The sequence below is a fragment of the Oenanthe melanoleuca genome, chromosome 12 (assembly GCF_029582105.1).
Source record: "Oenanthe melanoleuca isolate GR-GAL-2019-014 chromosome 12, OMel1.0, whole genome shotgun sequence".
NCBI lineage: Eukaryota > Metazoa > Chordata > Aves > Passeriformes > Muscicapidae > Oenanthe > Oenanthe melanoleuca.
This window is the reverse complement of record NC_079346.1, coordinates 1,211,076-1,231,711: the sequence shown is the minus strand read 5'-3', so window position 1 is coordinate 1,231,711 and position 20,636 is coordinate 1,211,076. Positions and strand designations below refer to the sequence as shown.

Sequence of the window (20,636 nt, the reverse complement as noted above, 5' to 3'; positions counted from 1 at the left end):
TATATATATATATATACAGCACTGCTGGAGGGGCTGGGAAATTCAATTTATATATAGATAATATAGATATATATATACAGATATAGATATATATATACAGCACTGCTGGAGGGGCTGGGAAATTCAATTTATATATAGATAATACAGTATAGGTATATATATACAGCGCTCCTGGAGGGGCTGGGAAATTCAATTTATATATAGATAATATAGATATATATATATATACAGCACTGCTGGAGGGGCTGGGAAATTCAATTTATATATAGATAATACAATATAGGTATATATATACAACACTCCTGGAGGGGCTGGGAAATATACATATATTATATTATATATACAGCACTCCTGGAGGGGCTGGGAAATTCAATTTATATATAGATAATACAGATATATATATACAGCACTGCTGGAGGGGCTGGGAAATATACATATATTATATTATATATACAGCGCTCCTAGAGGGGCTGGGAAATTCAATTTATGTATATATAATATAGATAGATATATATATATATAGACAGCACTCCTGGAGGGGCTGGGAAATTCAATTTATATATATTTTATATATGTATATATATACAGCACTGCTGGAGGGGCTGGGAAATTCAATATATATATTTTTATATATATATATATATTTATCCTGGAGGGGGTTGGAAATTCAATCTATATATATATACACACACACACATACATGTAAATATATATACACACATATACATATATATACACATATATACACATATGCATATATATAAATTATATTACTTATTTTTATTATATTATTAGTTTATTTTCTATATTTATAATTTATATACAAATATATATATAAAAATAAATATATATAATTTATATTATTTATATTTATTATTCTATTAATTAATTTATTAGAAATTTAATTTATATATAAAACAAATATATTAATATACAATATATAATATTATAGTTATTAACTAGTTAAAACGAATACTAACAATTAATTATATATTTTATGATATATATATAAAAAATAAATATATAAATTTAACATCCCACGCACGGGAGAAACAGGACTTCTGGACAGCAAACCAATAGGATTATGCAGAAGCCCATTTATTGTTTATTGTTTAGCTTTAATTATACATTTTAAGACTACTGTTCACACAATCACACATTTTTTATTGGTGCCTCTGTGCTGTTCACGTGCTTTGCACGAGCCCTTCAGGTATGGTGACTGGTGGTTGTCCAGAACTTTGCTGCTCACTTTTATCTTGGGTCTTTAATCTCTGTATTCTGTTTTTCAGCTTTTTCTTTCCTGATTTAGCACAACTTATGTTTCAGTGGCCTTGAAGGGTCTCACCAAGTTGTAGAAAAACACTTAAAAACGGCTCATCCTGTGCTCTTGTTACAAACTAAGAAATAAACAGAAAAACGGTTAAGTGTGTGAAGGAACAGCAAAATATGCAGAAAAACAACTGGGCAGCAAAATTTGAAGAAAAACAGTAAAATATCATTTGGCTGGTGCCCACAATACAGAGCAAGGCCTGGGCTTGTTCAGACATGGCACTGTGGCCCAGACTTGTTCAGTGTTACTGCACTGCAGACAGGTTGATGAGAATTGAGGGTTGGTCTCTCTCCAGCACTGGCAGAACGAGAGGACACAGCCTTAAGCTGCACCAAGGAAATAAATATAGGTTGGATGTTAGGAAAAAGGTTTTTAGGGAAAGAATTAATAAAGTATTGCCCTGGGAGGTGGTGGAGTCACCATCCAAAAAAAGACTGGATGTGGCTCTGGGTGCCATGGTCTAGTTGAGGTGTTTAAAAAACAATTGGATGTGGCTCTGGGTGCCATGGTTTAGTTGAGGTGTTTAAAAAACAATTGGATGTGGCTCTGGGTGCCATGGTTTAGTTGAGGTGTTTAAAAAACAATTGGATGTGGCTCTGGGTGCCATGGTTTAGTTGAGGTGTTTAAAAAACAATTGGATGTGGCTCTGGGTGCCATGGGTTAGTTGAGGTGTTGGGATGGGTTGGACTCAGCAATCTGGAAGGTCTCTTCCCACCCAGTGGTTCTGTGATTCTGATTTTGTGAAATGAGCTCCCTGTGTGGGGTGAGCTCAGTGGTCTCAGCGTGTCTGGATGATGTGACCACGCTGTGACTTGGGCAGGGTAGGGGGGTTCATCTCTCCTGCTGCCTCCTTTGGTTGGAGGAGAAGCTCAGAATTATTGACTTTGGAGAAGCCCTTCAAGCTCAAGTCCAGCTTTCACCACTGAGCCGTGTCCCCAGTGCCACATCCACGTCTTTGGGACATTCAGGGATGGAGCTTCCCCCACTGCCTGGCCCTGCTCCAGGGCTTCACCACTGCTCCTCTGAAGGCATTTTCCCTAAAATCTCTCTAAACCTCCCCAGCCTGAGGCCATTTCCTCTGAGTGTGCTCCCCTCTTGTTTGTCCTTATGGGAGCTCACCACCACCAGCAGCAGAAACAAGGGCAGGGAAAGATGCTCAAAGACACATTCCTGAGCTTCCAATGGAAAATCCTCTGGCACAGTGCTCAGAAAGCTACACAAAACCACAGCTGGAGCAGGCACATGATTTCTTGACCACTTGTGTTAACTCTATAATTAATAATTCCAAATTTATACTGCTCAACTGTTCATTTTGAGCTCATTTTTTTTTCAGTTGGAGAAAATGAACACTGAAAATTGATGTTAGGTGTTAGGAATTTAAATCTTGTGGATGTTAATACTGGTGTTCAGTGGTTTCTTGTATTTCCCTCCTTGTCAGCCTGGTTTTCTCTGCTGAGGGATGCAGGAGATAATAAACCAAATGTAGAAGTTGAGATGCAAAACCAAATGGCTTTAGCTCTGGCAGAGGCTCACCAGTGACAAGTGATCAAACAGGAAGCAAAAGTATTTTGTGGGAGCTGGTGGGATTGTCCTTCTCAAAGTCACTCAGCACATACTGAGAAAAAACCCTAGAATTCAGATTAAAAATTAATACCTGCTTTGCATGTATATTGGTTTTATTTGGAGGAAAAATTCCATCCCCACTCAGCCTCTCTTGGCCACCCGTTCTCCTCAGTGCTGCACATCACTTGTCACTATTTCCACTCAAATTGTGAACGTTGCTTTTTCTGTTTTTTGGGACAAAATTATTCTTCTTTTGTTTTCCTCAGATGTTTTAAAATAGTACCTAATGAGCATATGGGATAAACCAACAAAAGCCAGGAAATTCTGGTGTCAGTGTCCTGTCTCCCTCCTTTGGATAAATTATTTACCAGCCTTCAGCTTTTCTTAGATTTGGACAAACCAATGAAAAATTGTACTGGGGGGAAAAGAGCCCTGCGTATTTGCATGCTGAATTTTGTTTTCTTTTCTTTTATGTTTTATTCTTTTTTTTCCCCTCTTCAGCTATGATAGCAGTGGAACTTCCAAAGATGAAATTAAGGAGAGATTTGCACAAACAATGGAATTTGTAGAGGAATATTTAAGAGATGTGGTGTGTCAGAGGTTCCCTTTCTCTGATAAAGAGAAAAATAAACTCACTTTTGAGGTAGTTATCCAGTTCTGATTTTATCCTATTCTTTTTTATTTTGTGGAATGTTGGTTATTTTTTCAGCACCAGGTAGTTTGGCAAGTAATTAGTGTAATTAATGAGTGCTGAGCCTGAGTTGGCTCCTTTCTCCTCGTGCAAGTAACCCCACTGAAGTTTGTGAATTTGCAATGATGGTTCTTGAAATGCAATTAATGAATGTGAGTTTATGTCTGAGGTTTGCAGCAGCCTTGTTTACTCTCTGTGCTCTCAGTGTTATTGCAAAGCCAGGCTTTACTGGAATAAACATCTCAAAATTTAAACACTGTCTGCATGCACAGAGAGTCTCCAGAGCTTATAGTGATGTTCACCAAGAGAAAAAGTGTCCTGTGACTTACTGACCTGTTAAAATACTCTGTGCAAATAAAATGTAGCAAATCCATGCAACAAATAACCATTAATTTAAGAAAAGCTGGGATATTCTGTAAGAAATACAGTTGATGCAATCTGATAATGGGGCTACATTAAATATTTGCCCTGTATGTGATATTTTTATGTGGATCTTTATGGGGAAACTTCATAACTTGGAAGTTACAAAGCTCAGCATTATGGGTGTGATGCCTTTTTTGTAAAACAATGATAAAAATTATGTGTACCTTCCCCTGGTCTTGCCCTGTTTCATGATGAGACAAATACAGTCTGATTTTGTATAGAATCTCAGTTGCAGATACAGACATTAACTGCAAGCATTGCAGTGTTTATAGGCAAGTAGAAAACTTTCTGATATGATGTAGAACTAGACAGTCTTGTAGAATTCCCAGATATTATAAATTATGACACTCAGCCAGGTTCTTGATCTTGTCACTGTGTTAAGACAACTTGACTGTGATAGCAAAATGTTCAGTATTAATCAGGCTTTTTATTGTTATTTTGGTAGGTTGTTAACTTAGCCAGAAATCTGATATATTTTGGTTTCTACAACTTCTGTGACCTCCTCAGACTAACCAAAATCCTCCTTGCTATATTAGACTGTGTGCACATCACTACCATCTTCCCTATTACCAAGATGGCAAAAGGCGAGGAAAGTAAAGGTAAGGCTGGAGAGTGTAGGGCAGAAGTTCTGGGGTGGCTCTGGCATCTCAGAATGTTTCTATGGGTTGGAACCATGAAACAACATCCTGAGCTGGAAGGGACCCACCAGGATCATCCATTCCAGCTCCTTCCCTGCACAGACACCCCAAATCCACCCTGGGAGCTCCTGCAGCTCTGTGGGGCTGTGCCTGTTCCCTGGGGAGCCTGGGCAGTGCCAGCACCCTCTGGGGGAAGAACCTGTCCCTAAAATCCAGCCTAAAGTTGCCCTGGCCCAGCTGCAGCCACTCCCTGGGTGCTGTCCCTGTCACACAGAGCAGAGCTGGGAGCTGCAGCCCCAGTGAGGTCTGACCTCAGTGTGCTCTGAACACAACAAGGGATCTCAGCTGCTCCTCATGTCACTGCTCCTCTAGTCCCTTCCCCGTCTCTGTAGCCTCCTCTGGTGCTCTCTAACATCTTTAGTTTTTAGATTTTGGCCCCCAGGACTGGAGGTGAGGCTGCCCCAGTGCAGAGTGGGACAATCCTCCCTCCCTGGCCAGTGATGCTGTGCCTGGAAATGTCCTTTCTGTCCATGGCTTGGCTGTAAAGCTGAGTAGTGCCTGTGATGGAGAGGGCAGGGGGCTTCTCCAGGTACTGCAGTGCTTCTGCTGCCTTCCCCTGTCCCCAGGGTGTGGATGTGCAGTGCTGGGACAATTTCTCTTTGTAGGATGTGGCTGTCCTTGCCCTGTTGCTGCAGTCCCATTAAGCACACTAACCCTGGCTGTCTCCTCTCTGAAGGGAGCAATGTGATGAGGTCCATCCACGGCGTGGGGGAGCTGATGACCCAGGTGGTGCTCAGGGGTGGGGGGTTCCTGCCCATGACCCCTCTGGCAGCTGCCCCCGAGGGGAATGTCAAGCAGAGTGAGCCAGAGAAGGAGGACATCCTGGTCATGGACACCAAGCTCAAGATCATCGAGATACTGCAGGTACCACATGGATGCAGCTTCTCCTGCTGTCCTTAACCTGTCTGCTGCCTCTCAGTGTGTTTCTGACTCTCAGACTGGGAAAGTATTGCAGGGGTGACACAGGGATCTCAACTTGCTTATGACAATATTGTGCCATTACTGGAAGAATTTGTTACAGGAGAGTTTGCAGTAGACATTTGCTTTTTCAGCAGTGGTTTGTGAGTATCTGACTCGAGGCAGAGCTGTTGTTTTCCACCCTGTTGTCTTCCCAATTTCTCTGGGTCTGCAGGGCCATCTGAAGTGCCCTGAGGAATGGGGAGCTCTCCAGACTCCTCTTGGCAGAGCCATCAGCCTGACATCTATTTGCAGCATGCACAGCCAGCCTCTCTCTCTTCCATCTCTGCTTTTCTCACTTGCTCCCCCCAAAGTCTTTGGGACACACATTTTTTCATTATTGACTCAGAATTACTACACTGAAATGCATCTTCTCCCTCTGAGTTTAGGAGTCCTTTTTGTGCTCAGTAACTCCATCAGCAGGTCCTGGGGGTCAGATGCTGCCAGAGCCTGGTGGGTGAGGGCAGGAGAGCAGCAGGAGAGCTGTGGTGTTCCTTCCCCTGCCCCGTGGGAGGCTCCATTCCTTCCTTGCACCATTGCTAATTTTAGCTGGAGCCAGGGCTTCTCTCATGCCTGGCATGTGCAGGGGGATATTTCAGTGTGCCAGTGTTCCTGCTGCCAGGGGCTGTTCAAACTGGCATTGAGCATTTTCCCTGAAAGCTGCAAGAACTCGGAGTGTTCTTGGCTTTGGAGCTCCTTCCTAGAGAGGCAGACCATGGAGAAGGTGCTCTCTGCTAGGCTGGAGGTTTCTCTGGTCCAGCCCAGCTGAAGTGGTGATTTGTATGGCACAGCCTGGCTTCTGGCAGCTCATGTGCTGTCCTGTGTCCTGTGAGGGCAGCAGCACGTGTTTGGGATGGAGATGGAAATGCTGCTTTCCTTTCCTGGGGGATGGGGTGAGCATGCCAGCAGCATCACTCAGGGATGAGGCACCAAAACCCTGCCAAGGTGCTTTACTCATCAGTATTTATTATGTGTGTGTATCGTGCTCGTTGAAATCCATGGAAAATATTACTGAATTCTGGGGGTTTTTAAGGCAACATTTGCATATCTTAGAAAGGTGGAATCCCAGAATGGTTTGGGTTGAAAAGGACCTTGAAGTTCATCCAGTTCCACACTCTGCTATAGGCAGGGACACCTTCCACTGTCTCAGGCTGCTCCAGGCTACATCCAGCCTGGCCTTGGACATTTCCATGGATCCAGGGGCAGCAACATCTGCTCTGGGCACCCTGTGCCAGGGCTGCCCACCTTGGGTAACTTTTCCAGGTTAAATGTTGCATGTTAGTAGCTCTACTTTGTGTGTGAGTTGGAAACACACAGATTATTTCATCATTTTTCCTGCTTCTGTATCATCAGTTTATTCTGAACGTGCGGTTGGACTACAGGATCTCCTGCCTGCTTTGCATATTTAAACATGAATTTGATGAAAGCAATGCCCAGATGTCTGAATCCCCCACTGGAAGCAGTAGTCAAGAAATGCCAGCTAATGTACCAGGTAGGTTTTTTAGCAAGGAATGAGGTATGGCTTAGGGAAGACTCTGGAATCTTCAAGGGTTAATGGGATGATTGCTTCAGGTCCCCACTTGCTGTTTGAAGTGTTTTTAAGATGGAAAAACATCTTGGCTGCCACTCTGACCTCATGTATTTGTGTTGTTTATTTTTTCAGGAGCCCTGGACTTTGAACACATTGAAGAACAAGCTGAGGGGATCTTTGGTGGAAGGAAAGTATCTCTTGTCCCCAGGCTGGAGTGGGAGTGGGAGCCACAGCTACCCAGGCTTCATTTTCCTAAAATGGCTTTGGTGCAGCTCAGAGTAAGGGTCCATTTGGGTCAAAAACCACAGATAAGGAGCAGGGGTTCTTCAGCCAGCAGCATCATCAGGGGAGGGCTCTGTGGTGTGGGTGAAAGCCAGGGTGCAGGGTTAGTGCATCTCAGCTCGGTGCTGCAATAAAATCTCAGTACAATTCCCCCCCTTATTTAAAAGTGAGAGGAAAAGGCTTCCTGCCACTGCTGAGAGGACTTATAACCTCATGGGGCCCTCAGTCTAATGTGCTGGTGACTCCTGCTGTGTTTGCAGTGAGGAGAACACCCCCCTGGATTTGGATGACCACGGGGGCAGGACTTTCCTGCGGGTGCTGCTGCATTTAACGATGCACGATTACCCTCCCCTGGTGTCTGGTGCACTGCAGCTGCTCTTCAGGCACTTCAGCCAGAGACAAGAAGTCCTTCAGGCTTTCAAGCAGGTACCTGTGTGTTTGGAGAGAGTTACTCCTCATCTGAGTGTATTTATGGCAGCTGAACCCAGCTCTTTTAGTGCAACTAATGGCTTTGCTCCCTGTAAGGTTCAACTGCTCGTTACCAGCCAAGATGTTGACAACTACAAGCAGATCAAACAGGATTTGGACCAGCTGAGGTCCATAGTGGAGAAATCTGAGCTCTGGGTGTACAAAGGCCAAGGTCCTGATGAGGCCATGGACAGTGTGCCAGGTGAAAACGAGCACAAGAAGAAAGAGGTAATTAGGTTGTGTTTGTGGGAATTTGGGTGGGTATTTGGGGGGTGTAGCTGCTTTCAGAGCTGTGACAAGGCCCATCTTCCCAGCACACTGCCTAGGTGAGGTTTCCTCTGGTGCTTTCAGGTTGAGGCAGGGGTGAGAGGAAAACATGAACCAGGTGATGCTCAGTAGCAGCCACTGAGGTGTCACCTTTAGGGTCTAACAGGGCTGGTTTGGGTTTGCTCTGGCTCCCCACTGTGTCCTTTCAGCACTGAGCAATGGCACGGGATTTGTGCAGTCACGAGTACCTCAAGTAAGGTAAGGGCAGAGCTGTCAACTGCTCAGCTGATGCATTTTGAGTCATGGCACTTGATTAAATGACAGCAGAGAACTGTGCTGTATCTCTGCCTGATAACACAGGATTTCCCCAAGGTGCACATCTGGCTTAGAACTCTTTGAGCATCTTGTGCTTCCATATAATTTGTAATCAAATAGGAAAGACTGGATGAGGGGATCCAAGAAGCAGTCCCTGGTTTAGGGACATCTATTGTTGGAAATAAATGCAAGTAATCCACTTGTTGCTTTTCTTGTACACATTGCTGTGAGGAATCTCTTGGTATTTGTGCAGTGACAGTTTAATAATAATAGGGAGAGAGAGGAAGGGTTTTTATGGAGGGGAGACTTGATTAGAGACAGAATGTGACAGGCAAAGGACAGGAGGTTGCTGCCTCTGAAATCATCCCTTCCTCACCTTATTTTGTGTCCTAGAGGTCAATGTGACTTGACAGGATAATTGTATGTGTTTTTCTGTGGCTGTCAGAGAGCTGAGGATGACAATCCTTCCAGGAGGAGAGCGGGCGCTATCCTAGAACGGTAATTTTAGCCTTCATGTAGACAGTAGTATAAGCTACTAATAAATTGTCTGATTTTATCCTCAGGAAGGTCACAGCAAGTCTCAAAAGCCTGAAAGTACTAGCAGCTACAACTACCGGGTAGTAAAAGAGGTAAAACTTTGCTTCTTGATAGTTCACTGGAAGTGTAAATGAGTAACAGAGCTCTGGAGAGCTGCAGTCAGAGGGAGGCACCCAGGAAAGTCTGAGTCACTCTGCCATTGTGGAAACTATTTGCTGAGTAATAACAAATCCCAACTTGAATGAGAAGCCAGGATAGAATAAGCACGACGTGTGTATTCTTTCCTTAAGAATGGATTAGTGAGAAACACGACGTTTGCTGCTGTTCCAATGGTAACACAATATTTTTATTGGTAAGGACTACAAAGGCAGTTAGCAAGGGGAGAAGCCATTTAATGTGCCCTGTCCTGAGTACCTTGCACTCCAAGCCACTGTGCTGTTGAGATTTAATGTAGAAAATAGCAGATGAGGAACATGCTGTGGTGCTGGTGTGGTGTGAGCTGAAGGTGTGTCTGTGGCTCTGCTGTGGAGCTTGGTGTTGGGCTCACTTGACATGGCTGAGTTCTGCAGGAGCAGAATCAGAATTGTAGAATCAGAACTGTAGAGTACCTGAGGTGGAAGGGACCCACAAGGATCATCCAAGTCCAGCAGCCCCAGTCAGACCCACGGATGGAGCCTGGCCACGAGGGCTGCCTGGAGCTGCTCTGCCCCAGCTGGTCCCTGGTGCTGCTGGCTGGCACCTGGCGCTCTCTGGAAGGAAAGCCAGAGTTGGGGCTCTAAGGCCAGTGTCTCCTGCAGATCCTGCTGCGCCTCAGCAAGCTCTGTGTGCAAGAGGGGGCCTCGGTGAGGAAGAGCAGGAAGCAGCAGCAGCGACTCCTGCGGAACATGGGGGCTCACGCCGTGGTGCTGGAGCTGCTGCAGATCCCTTACGAGAAGGTGGGGCTTTGTGTCGTGCTGACAGCTTTTCATACCTCCTCTGAGCCTTCCTGAACCTCCTCCCTGAGGGTTGGAAGCTGGTTTAGGTAGCCTCATAGTCTATAAAATACCCATGCTTAGATAAACTGTTTATTTTATTTATTGGATATACAGATATGTACTATTGCCTGAAGAAATATTCATGCATCACGCTTCAGGATTATGCTCAACTCTGAGCTTTTCATGTGAGGCAGGTGCTGCCTTGAGGTTAAGCTGTATTGATGGGAGCAAGACTCTTGTGAGCAGCTGTGTGAGCACCATCCTGGGAACAAGGAGGGGAGGGAGAGTGTCTAGTCCCCCAGGGGTTTTGTGAGCAGTAGATTCAAACTGTCCCCCAGCAGCAGAGTCCTAAACACCCCCTTAGAGGTGAATAAACACCCACTGGCTCTCCAGGTGAGCTGTGCTGCCCTAAGTAGCCATGTCAGGGCTGACACTTGCCAGATGTGCAGGTTGGAGCCCGCTGGGCTGGGTTGTGCCTGAGAGCCTGCAGAGCAGCAGGCTGTGCTGACACAGCACACCCCAAGGTCATCACACTGGCTGCTCATCAGTCACAGGTGACAGCTATTTATCAGAACATTTTCCTGGTCACTCTGCTGTCCTTTGTTCCAAACTCATCAGGTTTCTGAGAACCAGTAATTCTGCACAGGAGCTTTGATTAATGTTAATTCTCGTGGTTTCTTGCGTCATGTTTTGCTAAGAAATCAGCAGCAAAAACACCCTTCAACACCTTCTCATCACCCTTCTGTCCCCTTCATGTGAATGTGCATCACACAGGCATAGAATGGAAAGGGGTTTCACCCTTGGAAATGTATTAAATTCCTTAAAAATAAACACAGGCAGTAATTTTCCAAAGTGCAGCTTCTGCCATCAGTGGGTTGAGAATCCATGCTGACATCAGAGGAAGGGCACAGGTTCCTCAGTGGTGCTTGGAAGGCTACAAGGAGCCTGGAGGTTCCAGTAAAGATAAACTGGGCTGAGCTGGTGCAGTAGCAATTTTTCCATGCCTGCTTTGCCCTGAGCTCCCTGTGCATGGCTGTGGGACGTGGCAGCTCTCCTGGGCAGCCAGAGGTGATGATGTGTGGTTTGGCCAGGGGGCTGGGATGTTCAGCACTGCAGAAGTGACTAAAGCACGTTGCTGGCAGGCCTGGCTGTGGAATAGGCACTTTCAGAGAATAAACTACTGTAATTTCTATTATGGGCTTTATTTTTGATGCTCTTTGGAAGCGTGGAGCTGGCCCAGCTCATCCCAAACGTCTGTGAGCTGGGTGGAGGTTTGTTTTCCTTCGGGGTGTGAGAGACGTGACAGTTCTCTTGCTGGAGCTGTGGCTCATCCTGTGCTCACCTCAAGGTGAACCTTTGGATCCTTTTTAACCCCCTCTTCTTTGTCGTGCAATCCCAGGCTGAAGACACGAGGATGCAGGAGATAATGAAGCTTGCACACGAGTTCCTGCAGAACTTCTGTGCTGGGAACCAACAGAACCAGGCCTTGCTGCACAAGCACATAAACCTGTTCCTTAACCCAGGGGTAAGAGCAACCTAAGGCTGTGATTTATTTTTTTGTTCTAGCAGGAGAAGGGACTGGATTGTCCTTGTGATACGTCTGGGGCTGTTCTGTTGCAAGATTGGTTGAAGAGGTCACATTTTGTTTTCATTCTAAAGCCTCAAGAGTTGGCAAGATGTTTGTTTAGGGCAGTTTCGGTGTAGAAAGTTCAAGGGGCTGAAGTGGAGTGAAAAACAGGCTGAGATAGGAGCAGTGGTGTTGAAAGCTGAGCTCCTCAGCAAAGTTCCCTTCAGGAGTGTTGGCTTTACCCTAACCCCCGTGGGGATGTGGTGGGTTGTTGATTTCCTGATTTTTTGCTGTCTTTCATCCCTTCCATCAGATCCTGGAAGCAGTGACAATGCAGCACATTTTCATGAACAACTTCCAGCTCTGCAGCGAGATCAACGAGCGCGTGGTCCAGCACTTCGTCCACTGCATCGAGACGCACGGCAGGAACGTTCAGTACATCAAGTTCCTGCAGACCATCGTCAAGGCAGAGGGGAAATTCATCAAGAAATGCCAAGATATGGTAATGGCTGAGGTGAGAGCTGCAGAGATTTGCAGGGTCTGAACAGAAGTTTGCACATAGCAGTTGGTGAACATGACAAATTGATCCTCTCGCTTCGGGGACTGCCAAGAAGCTGACAGCTCTCACCGTGCAAAAAGAGCATTGCAGCTCCCAGGCAGCTCAGGCTTTTTGTGACCAAAGCTCTCTGAGCCCTGACTCACAGGTGTAACAAGGGGTTGGTTATTAATGGCACGAGTTACTTCCCAGGCCTGTACACAGCAGCATGTAGTAGGTGGGGTTCTGAATCAAGGCTGTCTTTGCCTAATAAAATTGGCATGAAGAAAAGTAGTTTGATTTCAAGATCATTAAAGCAGAAGGAGAATTTCACCATGATAGCATTTTGATGGGAATTTTTTATGAGAGCATAGACCCACCACAGAATCACCTTCCACTATCCCAGGCTGCTCCAAGCCCCATCCAACCTGGCCTTGGCACTTCCAGGAATCCAGGGGCAGCCACAGCTTCTCTGGGCACCTGTGCCAGGCCCTCACCACCCATATTTTTCCTGCTGTCTAAACCTACTCTCAATTTGAAGCCATCCCCTTTGTTCTGTCTCCCCAAGCCCTTGCAAATACTCTTACCCAGATGCACTCATTCAGCTGTTCAAGTGCTGAAGGGGGAAAAGGTGAGCATTGGCTTTAGGTGTGTGGGTAACTGGAAACTGGGGACTTGGGGTAAAAGGGAGAGGTAAGAGAAGGGTCAATTTAATGCCTTTAAGTGGGATATGGATGGGATCTGTTTGGCAGATCTGCAAATCTGATAGAATGTTTTGGCCTCCTCAGCAGGGGGAGCCCCAGGATCAGATTTATCTTATCTGGTTTTTGAGCATCAATCCTGATAGGTGGATCAAAAATCTTTCCTATTTTGCTCTTCTGCTCAAAACCAGCTCCATGAACTTCTCAACACTTAGTCAAATGTGAGATGCTCACCAAGGGGATTCCCTGGGGTCAGCAGCTGCCCTGGGGGTTTTCTTCTACATTTTGTCCTGCTGGTTCTCCAAACCCTGTGGGAGGACAGCCCTGGATCCCTCCAGCTGTGTGCTCAGCAGTGCCCAGCCTGGAGCAGGGCTCAGCTTGCTCCATCTCCTTCCCTTCCTGGAGTTCCAGGATGCTGGACCCGCTCTGAAATAGTGGCCAGCCAGGTGTCAAATGTGAAGCTGATGGAAATATTCATTGTGTGACTTAAAATGTCACTCCCTGTCTTTGGAAAAGGACTGGTGTGTGTTGGGAAGGGTGGAAGGAGTGAGCCCTGCAGTCCCATCCCCTGTGCCCTGGCAGCTCTCCAGCAGCACAGGGCTGCCCTCAGCTGTGTTAGGAAGTCACCCAGGGTGACAGACAGGAAATGGAAAGGCACAATGGAAAGTCTCAAACTTCTTGGCACAGCTTCTGGCTAAGCAGGCAGCTGGACTGGCCTGGCTTTGAATTTACTCAGTGCTCCAGAAGTGGTCAGTTCAGTGGGAAATGTCCCTGTGTCCCTGCAGCCCTGTGTCCCTGTGTCCCTGCTGCCCTGTGTCCCTGTGTCTGTGTCCCTGTGTCTGTGTCCCTGTGTCCCTGCTGCCCTGTCCCTGCAGCCCTGTGTCCCTGCAGCCCTGTGTCCCTGCAGCCCTGTGTCCCTGCAGCCCTGTGTCCCTGCTGCCCTGTCCCTGTGTCCCTGTGTCCCTGCTGCCCTGTGTCCCTGCTGCCCTGTGTCCCTGTGTCCCTGCTGCCCTGTCCCTGCTGCCCTGTCCCTGTGTCCCTGTGGGGCTGAGGAGCAGCCCTGGGGATGTGCAGGGGGCAGGCCCCAGTGAGGGGGTGCTGGGGGGATCCCAGGCTCTGCTCTGCTGATGGAGTGCTCTCCTTGCCCCTTGCAGCTGGTGAATGCAGGGGAGGATGTGCTGGTGTTCTACAACGACAGAGCCTCCTTCCAGACCCTGGTGCAGATGATGAGGTCGGAGAGGGACCGGATGGATGAGAACAGCCCCCTGATGTACCACATCCACCTGGTGGAGCTGCTGGCCGTGTGCACTGAGGGCAAGAACGTCTACACAGAGATCAAGTGCAACTCCCTCCTCCCTCTGGATGACATTGTCAGGGTGGTGACCCACGAGGATTGCATTCCTGAGGTGAGGGCTAGCAGGGAGCTGGGCTGTTCCTGTTTGGAGTGTGCTGGGTTTGGTGAGAGAGGGCTGACACTGCTGAGTCTGGCCTGGCAGGGGTGGGTGCAGGTGGGAGCAGGGAGCTGGAGTCCTTCCCTGCTGCTGCTCTTGGCACCCCCAGCCAACCTGGACAGTCAAGTTAAATCCTTTTATACTTCCTCCTTACCCTGAAAGTGGCAATGTGATGCTGTACTTGGTTGTTTAATAGGGTTCTTGAGGCAGAGAGGTTTATGGATGTGCTGCTAACCTTGAACAGATGGTTCTGCAGAACTGGAAATTATTATTATGCTGACGTTTTGTCTGCAGTAATCCTGGTGGTTTTTTATTGGATGGTGTCTTGCTATTCATGGCATTAAATTTCACCAGTGTTGAAGTAAAAAGAAGTAGAATTCCAAAATTCCAGTTTTAATTTGACATTATATTCATTCATACCATTCAGGTTTTTATTCTTTATAAATTATTTTCTCTACTTTTAGGTCAAAATTGCATACATCAACTTCTTGAATCACTGCTATGTGGACACAGAAGTAGAAATGAAAGAGATTTACACCAGTAATCACATGTGGAAGCTGTTTGAGAACTTCCTGGTTGACATCTGTCGGGTAATGTGTCTGCACCAAGGAACTGAATTCAGAAAGCTGAAAAACCTCTTTAATCCAGGGCAGTGAGGACAAGACATCCCAGTGCATCAAGGCAATAAGTACTCTGAATACTCTGTTCTGCAAATATGTGCCTCCTCTTCCTTGTGCCTGTGGATTTCATTAGTCATATTCCATGGAACACGTTCATATTTTCCTTTTTAAAAGAAAAAAGAAAAGCCAAGCCCAAACCAAAGCTCAGTGAAGCTCCACACCCTGCTCCTTTGTCCAGTGCCTTTTCTGTGCTGCCACCTGGCCTGCTTATCCTGGCCAGGATCGCTGAGCTCCTTCCTGAGCAGCACTCAGCGTTTTTTGGCAGGCCAGGACAGATTGTTTTCCAGGCTTGGTGTTTGTTTGGCCATATGGCTTTTTGCCTGGGATTCCAAGTATTTCCCCACACGAAAGCATTACACCTCAGTCCTCCCCATCCTCTCTTGCTTTCCTCCAGGACACTGTGGGTTTTTCCCTCCCCCAGCCATGCTCTGTGCCAGCACATCAAACCGGAGCAGCGCTGGCTTCGCTCTGGCGTGGGCTGGAGATGCAGAGCCCCAGTGGTGCCACTGAGCTGCTGGGGCCAGGACAGTGTGGGATGGGGAGCTGCAGTCCCAGCTGCCCTGCTGAGCTGCTCTGACACTGCTCTGCTTTGTGCTGCAGGCCTGCAACAACACCAGCGACAGGAAGCACGCCGACTCCATCCTGGAGAAGTACGTGACCGAGATCGTCATGAGCATCGTCACCACCTTCTTCAGCTCCCCCTTCTCTGACCAGAGCACCACCCTGCAGGTGGGGAAACACAGGGACAAGCAGGGAGAGCCCTGCCAAGGCTGCTGTGTTCATCCCACTGCCTTTTAGCAGTGCTAAAGAAACACAGGGGAGCAGTGGTGTAAATGGGAGCAAACACATTGCTGTCCTTGGTGACCACATTGGTCTTTTTGCTGTAGAAATGGAAAAATATGTAGGTCACAGTGCAAATGTTCTTCTAGAAGAGCTCAAGTGTCACATTAATTCATCAGTGGATTCACCTCTGTGCTACCACCAAGGTCTTTGGTAGAGAGTTCTTGTGTGCCATTGAATCCCAGAATGGTTTGGAAATGTTGGAAGGGACCTTAAAGCCCATCTCATGCAGCCCCCTGCCACAGATATCACAGAGGGAGCAAGGGTGATTGATTTAGGACAGCATATTTTACAAAATATTCTAATTTCCCCTTAAAACTCAAAAAAGGATTCAGAACAAAAATCCAGAAGCTCCCATGTGTCTCTGAGTGGATTTTTGCCTAGTTCAAAAGTTGGGGAAGTGTGAAGGAGGAGCTTGGCACACTTGTGAAGGGGAGAAGGCAGAGTACAGCGTCAGGATGTTGCCCTAATATTTCCATTTGCACAGAGATAACACTGTTCTGTGTTACCCATAAATAACTTTCTGGGAGGGTGTGGGTGGATGGGTCAGGTGTCTGGCAGCTCTGGCAGGAGGTTGAGAGGGGCAGTTGTTGAAACTTGATGCAGCCTGGTAGTGCCAAAGGCAGGTGTTTGCAATCCCCAGGTCTCAGAGCTCATCCAGTGCTACCCCTGCCACACCTCTGAGCTCAGCTGAGTCTGAGCAGTGCAGCAGCTGCTTTGTTCTCCAGGTGGCTTCAGACTGCCCATCACCTTCCACACTCATCAGAGAAGTGGGAAATGGAGGCTGTGGCCTTGTTCTCTGTGCCATGTACCTGAGCTACCCTGCTCTCAGTTGTCATCTCTGAGATGCAGCATTTGAATCCACATCTTGCCATCCTATTTTAGCCATCTGTTAATGTTATATCAGCAGTTTTTCTTTAGTTTCTCAATCTCCCCCTCTGTCTAGCAGGATGAAGTCACTTGGTTCACCTCTTTTCCCATCTCAGTTGATAGATCTGCCTTGTCCTAGATTCATCTTTCCTCTATATCTCCAAGTTAAAAGCAGTTTCTCTCCCTTTTCCTGCCTGTCAATACTCTTGTCTATACCCAGGGATTCTCCCCCTGAGGAGCACAGCCTGTTGTCCCACCTGCCTGTGTCCCTCCCTGCTCCAGGTGGGATTTCCTCCCCCCTGGTGCTGCAGGTGGGCTGATCTCTGTAGCCAAGGGATGTGGTCACTCTGCTCTGGGTTCAGTCCCTCCCTGTGCACCTTCTCCTCCCTTCCAGCCTTCTCTTGCCTCCTGCTCCTTCATGTCAGGGCTTGTCTGACTGAAATTCTCCCTGTCCTGAGTCAGCCTTGCTGGTTCAGGGAACACCTTGTCCATCCATCATGTGCTTCCAATCATATAAAATTAGGAGAGCACAAATCTCTTGGCACAGGACAGCTGCCCACAGCTCCTCTTTAGCAAACATTGTTCAGCCTGTTTGCCTCCCAAGGCTGCTGCTGCCCCAGGTTTCCCTTCCCAAGTGCAGTTGGAGACATGAGAGACATGGAATAAATTTCCTATTTGATTTATTGACCTTATTTAAGCAAATGAGACATCTTAAAGGCTTTTTAAGACAAAAAAGTCTTTAGACATAAATGAAAGGAATATGTGGGTGGTTTCAATCCAAACATGCAGGTGTTTTCAGGGCCCTGGGTAAATGCTGCTGTTTGCCAGCAGGTTTTTGGTGTGTGGCTTATTTCCAGAAAGGATAATGGGTATTTGCCTCCTAGCAATTTTGGGGCCTTGAATTTTGGTTCTCCTCTTGTACCTTTTGTAATGGTGTTTGATTTAATTGATCTAATGGATTTAATTAGGAAATAGATTTGGCTTTTTACTCTAACTCCACTTTTTTCTTGCAAACAGGCTTTACTGTTGGCCAGAATAAATGAGGTATTTTTTCCCTGGTTCCTAAGTCCTGTGGTGTTTGCACTGTGGTGTAGTTCCTTTAGCTGATAGAAGCATTCCATAGCTAGTGGACACAGGGTATTCCCCCTCAGATTGAAATATTTAAAATGTTCTTTCCTCTACAGGTAAAATACGTTTTTCTACTAAATAATCACTGCACCAAGTGGAGTTTTGGTCACTATTGTTGGGCAGCTGCACAGGTGACAGAGCAGAGCTCATGGGCTTGGTGTGTTGGAGCAGCTCACCTGTCTGTAGTGGAAGATCACTTGTGAAATTCTGGGCTGAAAACCATACCTTGATTTTGGCTGATCCATGGCAGCTGCAGTGTTTGCCACTCACCACTGCCTGTGTTCCAAATAACACACAGCTGGTTTCTTTGTGAATTGGATACCAGCTAATCATGCTTGGAATGAGGAGTTTCCAACTCTGGAGCTGTGCTGTCACACAGCCAAGTCCCATTTACCTGTGGCCTCTTGAGTCAGCTGCTGGTCAACACTGAAAGAGGAATCTGTGTGCCAGGGTTGCAGATAGCTCTGATAAAACAGATGAAGGTGGCTGCTCATTTCCTCTGCTTAGTCAGGCCTCAATTACCAGGGCTTTCTGCTGCAGAGGCTCCTGTTTCATGTTTCCCTTCCAGCCTGGTTCCCACCCTTCCCATCCAGCTGCTGATCCCGTGGTAGATACCCTGCTGCCACAGGAGTTGCCCAACAGTGCTGCAGCCCAGTTAGGAGGGACTGGAGGGTGCCAGCTGGGCTGGGCTGGGCTGAGCCTGCTCTGGGCTGGGTGTGACTGTGCTGTGCTTGCTTTGCAGACCAGGCAGCCCGTGTTCGTGCAGCTGCTGCAGGGGGTGTTCAGGGTGTACCACTGCACCTGGCTCATGCCCAGCCAGAAAGCCTCTGTGGAGAGCTGCATCCGGGTGCTCTCTGATGTAGGTAAGGACTGGGCAGGGCAGGGCTGCCTGCTGGGACAGGCCATCAGGGCTTGCTGCTGGGGTGCCATCCTGCCACAGGGACAGTTCGTGTCCTGCAGGTGCCACCTGGGCAGAGCTCATGTCCAGCCTTGTGCTGGTGGATCATCCTGCTTGAGCAGTGGGTGTTGTCACTGTCACTGGAGTGTTTTCTCTGTCCAGCCTCAGAAGTCTCTGCAGCCCTGTTGATCTGCAGCAGATGTTTTCATGGAATCACTGAGGTTGAAAAGCCCTTCAGGATCAGAGTCCCAGCTGTGTCTAATCCCCACCGTGTCCCCAGCCCAGAGCACTGAGTGCCACATCCAGGAATTCCTTGGACACTCCAGGGATGGGGACTCCAAACTCCCCAGGCACTTCCAAAGCCTGACAACCCTTTCTATGGAGATTTCCTTCTGATGTCCAACCTGACCCTGCCCTGGTGCATCTGGGAGTGCCCATAAATTCGTTGCACTCTCATTGTCCACAAGAGTAGCTTGTACTGGATATGGGGCCAGGTTGTGCTGCTGTGTGCCCACATGTGCCAGCGCGAGGTGTTGGGGGTATGTTAAGGGACAGATTCCTCCTCCCACACCTCAAACAACAGCAACAGCTCTGAGGTGTGGAAGCCTCTAAACATAATCCTGCCCAGGCCTGACCCTGCACAGGGACTGAGAACTGCCCTGTTTAAAATGCACTCAAAGAGTCATGGCATGGTTAAGGTTGGAGAAGATCCCTTAAGGTCATCAAGTGCAACTGCCAGCCCAGCACCAGTAGAACATAAACTCAAGTGCCACATACAAATGTTCTTTGACCACTTCCCTGGGCAGCCCTTTCTAATGCTTTACAACCCTTTCTGTGAAAATAAAATTTCTGATGTCCTAGTTTCCCAGTGTCTAATCTAAACCCTCCCTGGTGCACCTTGGGCTGTTTCCTCTCAGCCTGGGAAGGAGAGTTTGTAGAAGGAAGGAACTGCACAGACCTTTGTCCTGGTTTTGTGTTGGGTCATGATCTCAGGCTCTAGTCCCACTGATTTTGCCTGTTGCAGCCAAAAGCCGGGCTATTGCAATCCCTGTGGACTTGGACAGCCAGGTGAACAACCTGTTCCTGAAATCCCACAACCTGGTGCAGAAAACAGCCATGAACTGGCGGCTGAGCGCCCGCAACGCCGCGCGCAGGGACTCGGTGCTGGCCGCCTCCCGCGACTACAGGAACATCATCGAGAGGCTGCAGGTGATGCCCAGCCCCTTCCTCCTGCAGGGGCACAGCCCAGACTCTCCCCTGGGCAAACCCTCAGCTCTCTTAGTTAATTCAGGCAGCACTCAGCTAATTGTCCTGTCCCTTGTGCACCGTTAAAATTAATTCACCCATCGATGTGTGTGTGCTGGCAGTGTTTGGTTAAAAGTGGCTGTGCTTGTTTCCTAATTCACCCATTGATGTGTGTGTTGGCAGTGTTTGGTTAAAAGTGGCTGGGGTTGTTTCCTAATTCACCCATTGATGTGTGTGTTGGCAGTGTTTGGTTAAAAGTGGCTGGGGTTGTTTCCTAATTCACCATTGATGTGTGTGTTGGCAGTGTTTGGTTAAAAGTGACTGTGCTTGTTTCCTAATTCACCCATCAGTGTGTGTGCTGGCAGTGTTTGGTTAAAAGTGGCTGTGCTTGTTTCCTCTTTCACCCATCAGTGTGTGTGCTGGCAGTGTTTGGTTAAAAGTGGCTGGGGTTGTTTCCTAATTCACCCATCAGTGTGTGTGCTGGCAGTGTTTGGTTAAAAGTGACTGTGCTTGTTTCCTAATTCACCCATCAGTGTGTGCTGGCAGTGTTTGGTTAAAAGTGGCTGTGCTTGTTTCCTCTTTCACCCATCAGTGTGTGCTGGCAGTGTTTGGTTAAAAGTGACTGTGCTTGTTTCCTAATTCACCCATCAGTGTGTGCTGGCAGGGTTTGGTTAAAAGTGGCTGT

The 20,636-nt window shown here is 47.4% G+C and overlaps 1 protein-coding gene across 5 annotated transcripts in view; it reads left to right on the top strand.

The window, feature by feature from the left end:
- The window catches only part of ITPR1 (inositol 1,4,5-trisphosphate receptor type 1), a 164,397-nt gene that overhangs the window by 66,565 nt on the left and 77,196 nt on the right, over positions 1–20,636 (top strand). For all 5 annotated transcript variants that reach the window (XM_056501261.1, XM_056501259.1, XM_056501263.1 and 2 more), the window contains 16 exons: positions 3,395–3,536; positions 4,453–4,606; positions 5,382–5,569; positions 7,016–7,154; positions 7,326–7,384; positions 7,740–7,901; positions 8,001–8,171; positions 9,089–9,154; positions 9,860–9,997; positions 11,436–11,561; positions 11,917–12,117; positions 13,994–14,245; positions 14,755–14,880; positions 15,571–15,699; positions 18,551–18,671; positions 19,731–19,915. In XM_056501261.1, coding sequence (XP_056357236.1) covers positions 3,395–3,536; positions 4,453–4,606; positions 5,382–5,569; positions 7,016–7,154; positions 7,326–7,384; positions 7,740–7,901; positions 8,001–8,171; positions 9,089–9,154; positions 9,860–9,997; positions 11,436–11,561; positions 11,917–12,117; positions 13,994–14,245; positions 14,755–14,880; positions 15,571–15,699; positions 18,551–18,671; positions 19,731–19,915 — 2,359 coding nt within the window. The remainder of the gene's footprint in view (positions 1–3,394; positions 3,537–4,452; positions 4,607–5,381; positions 5,570–7,015; positions 7,155–7,325; positions 7,385–7,739; positions 7,902–8,000; positions 8,172–9,088; positions 9,155–9,859; positions 9,998–11,435; positions 11,562–11,916; positions 12,118–13,993; positions 14,246–14,754; positions 14,881–15,570; positions 15,700–18,550; positions 18,672–19,730; positions 19,916–20,636) is intronic.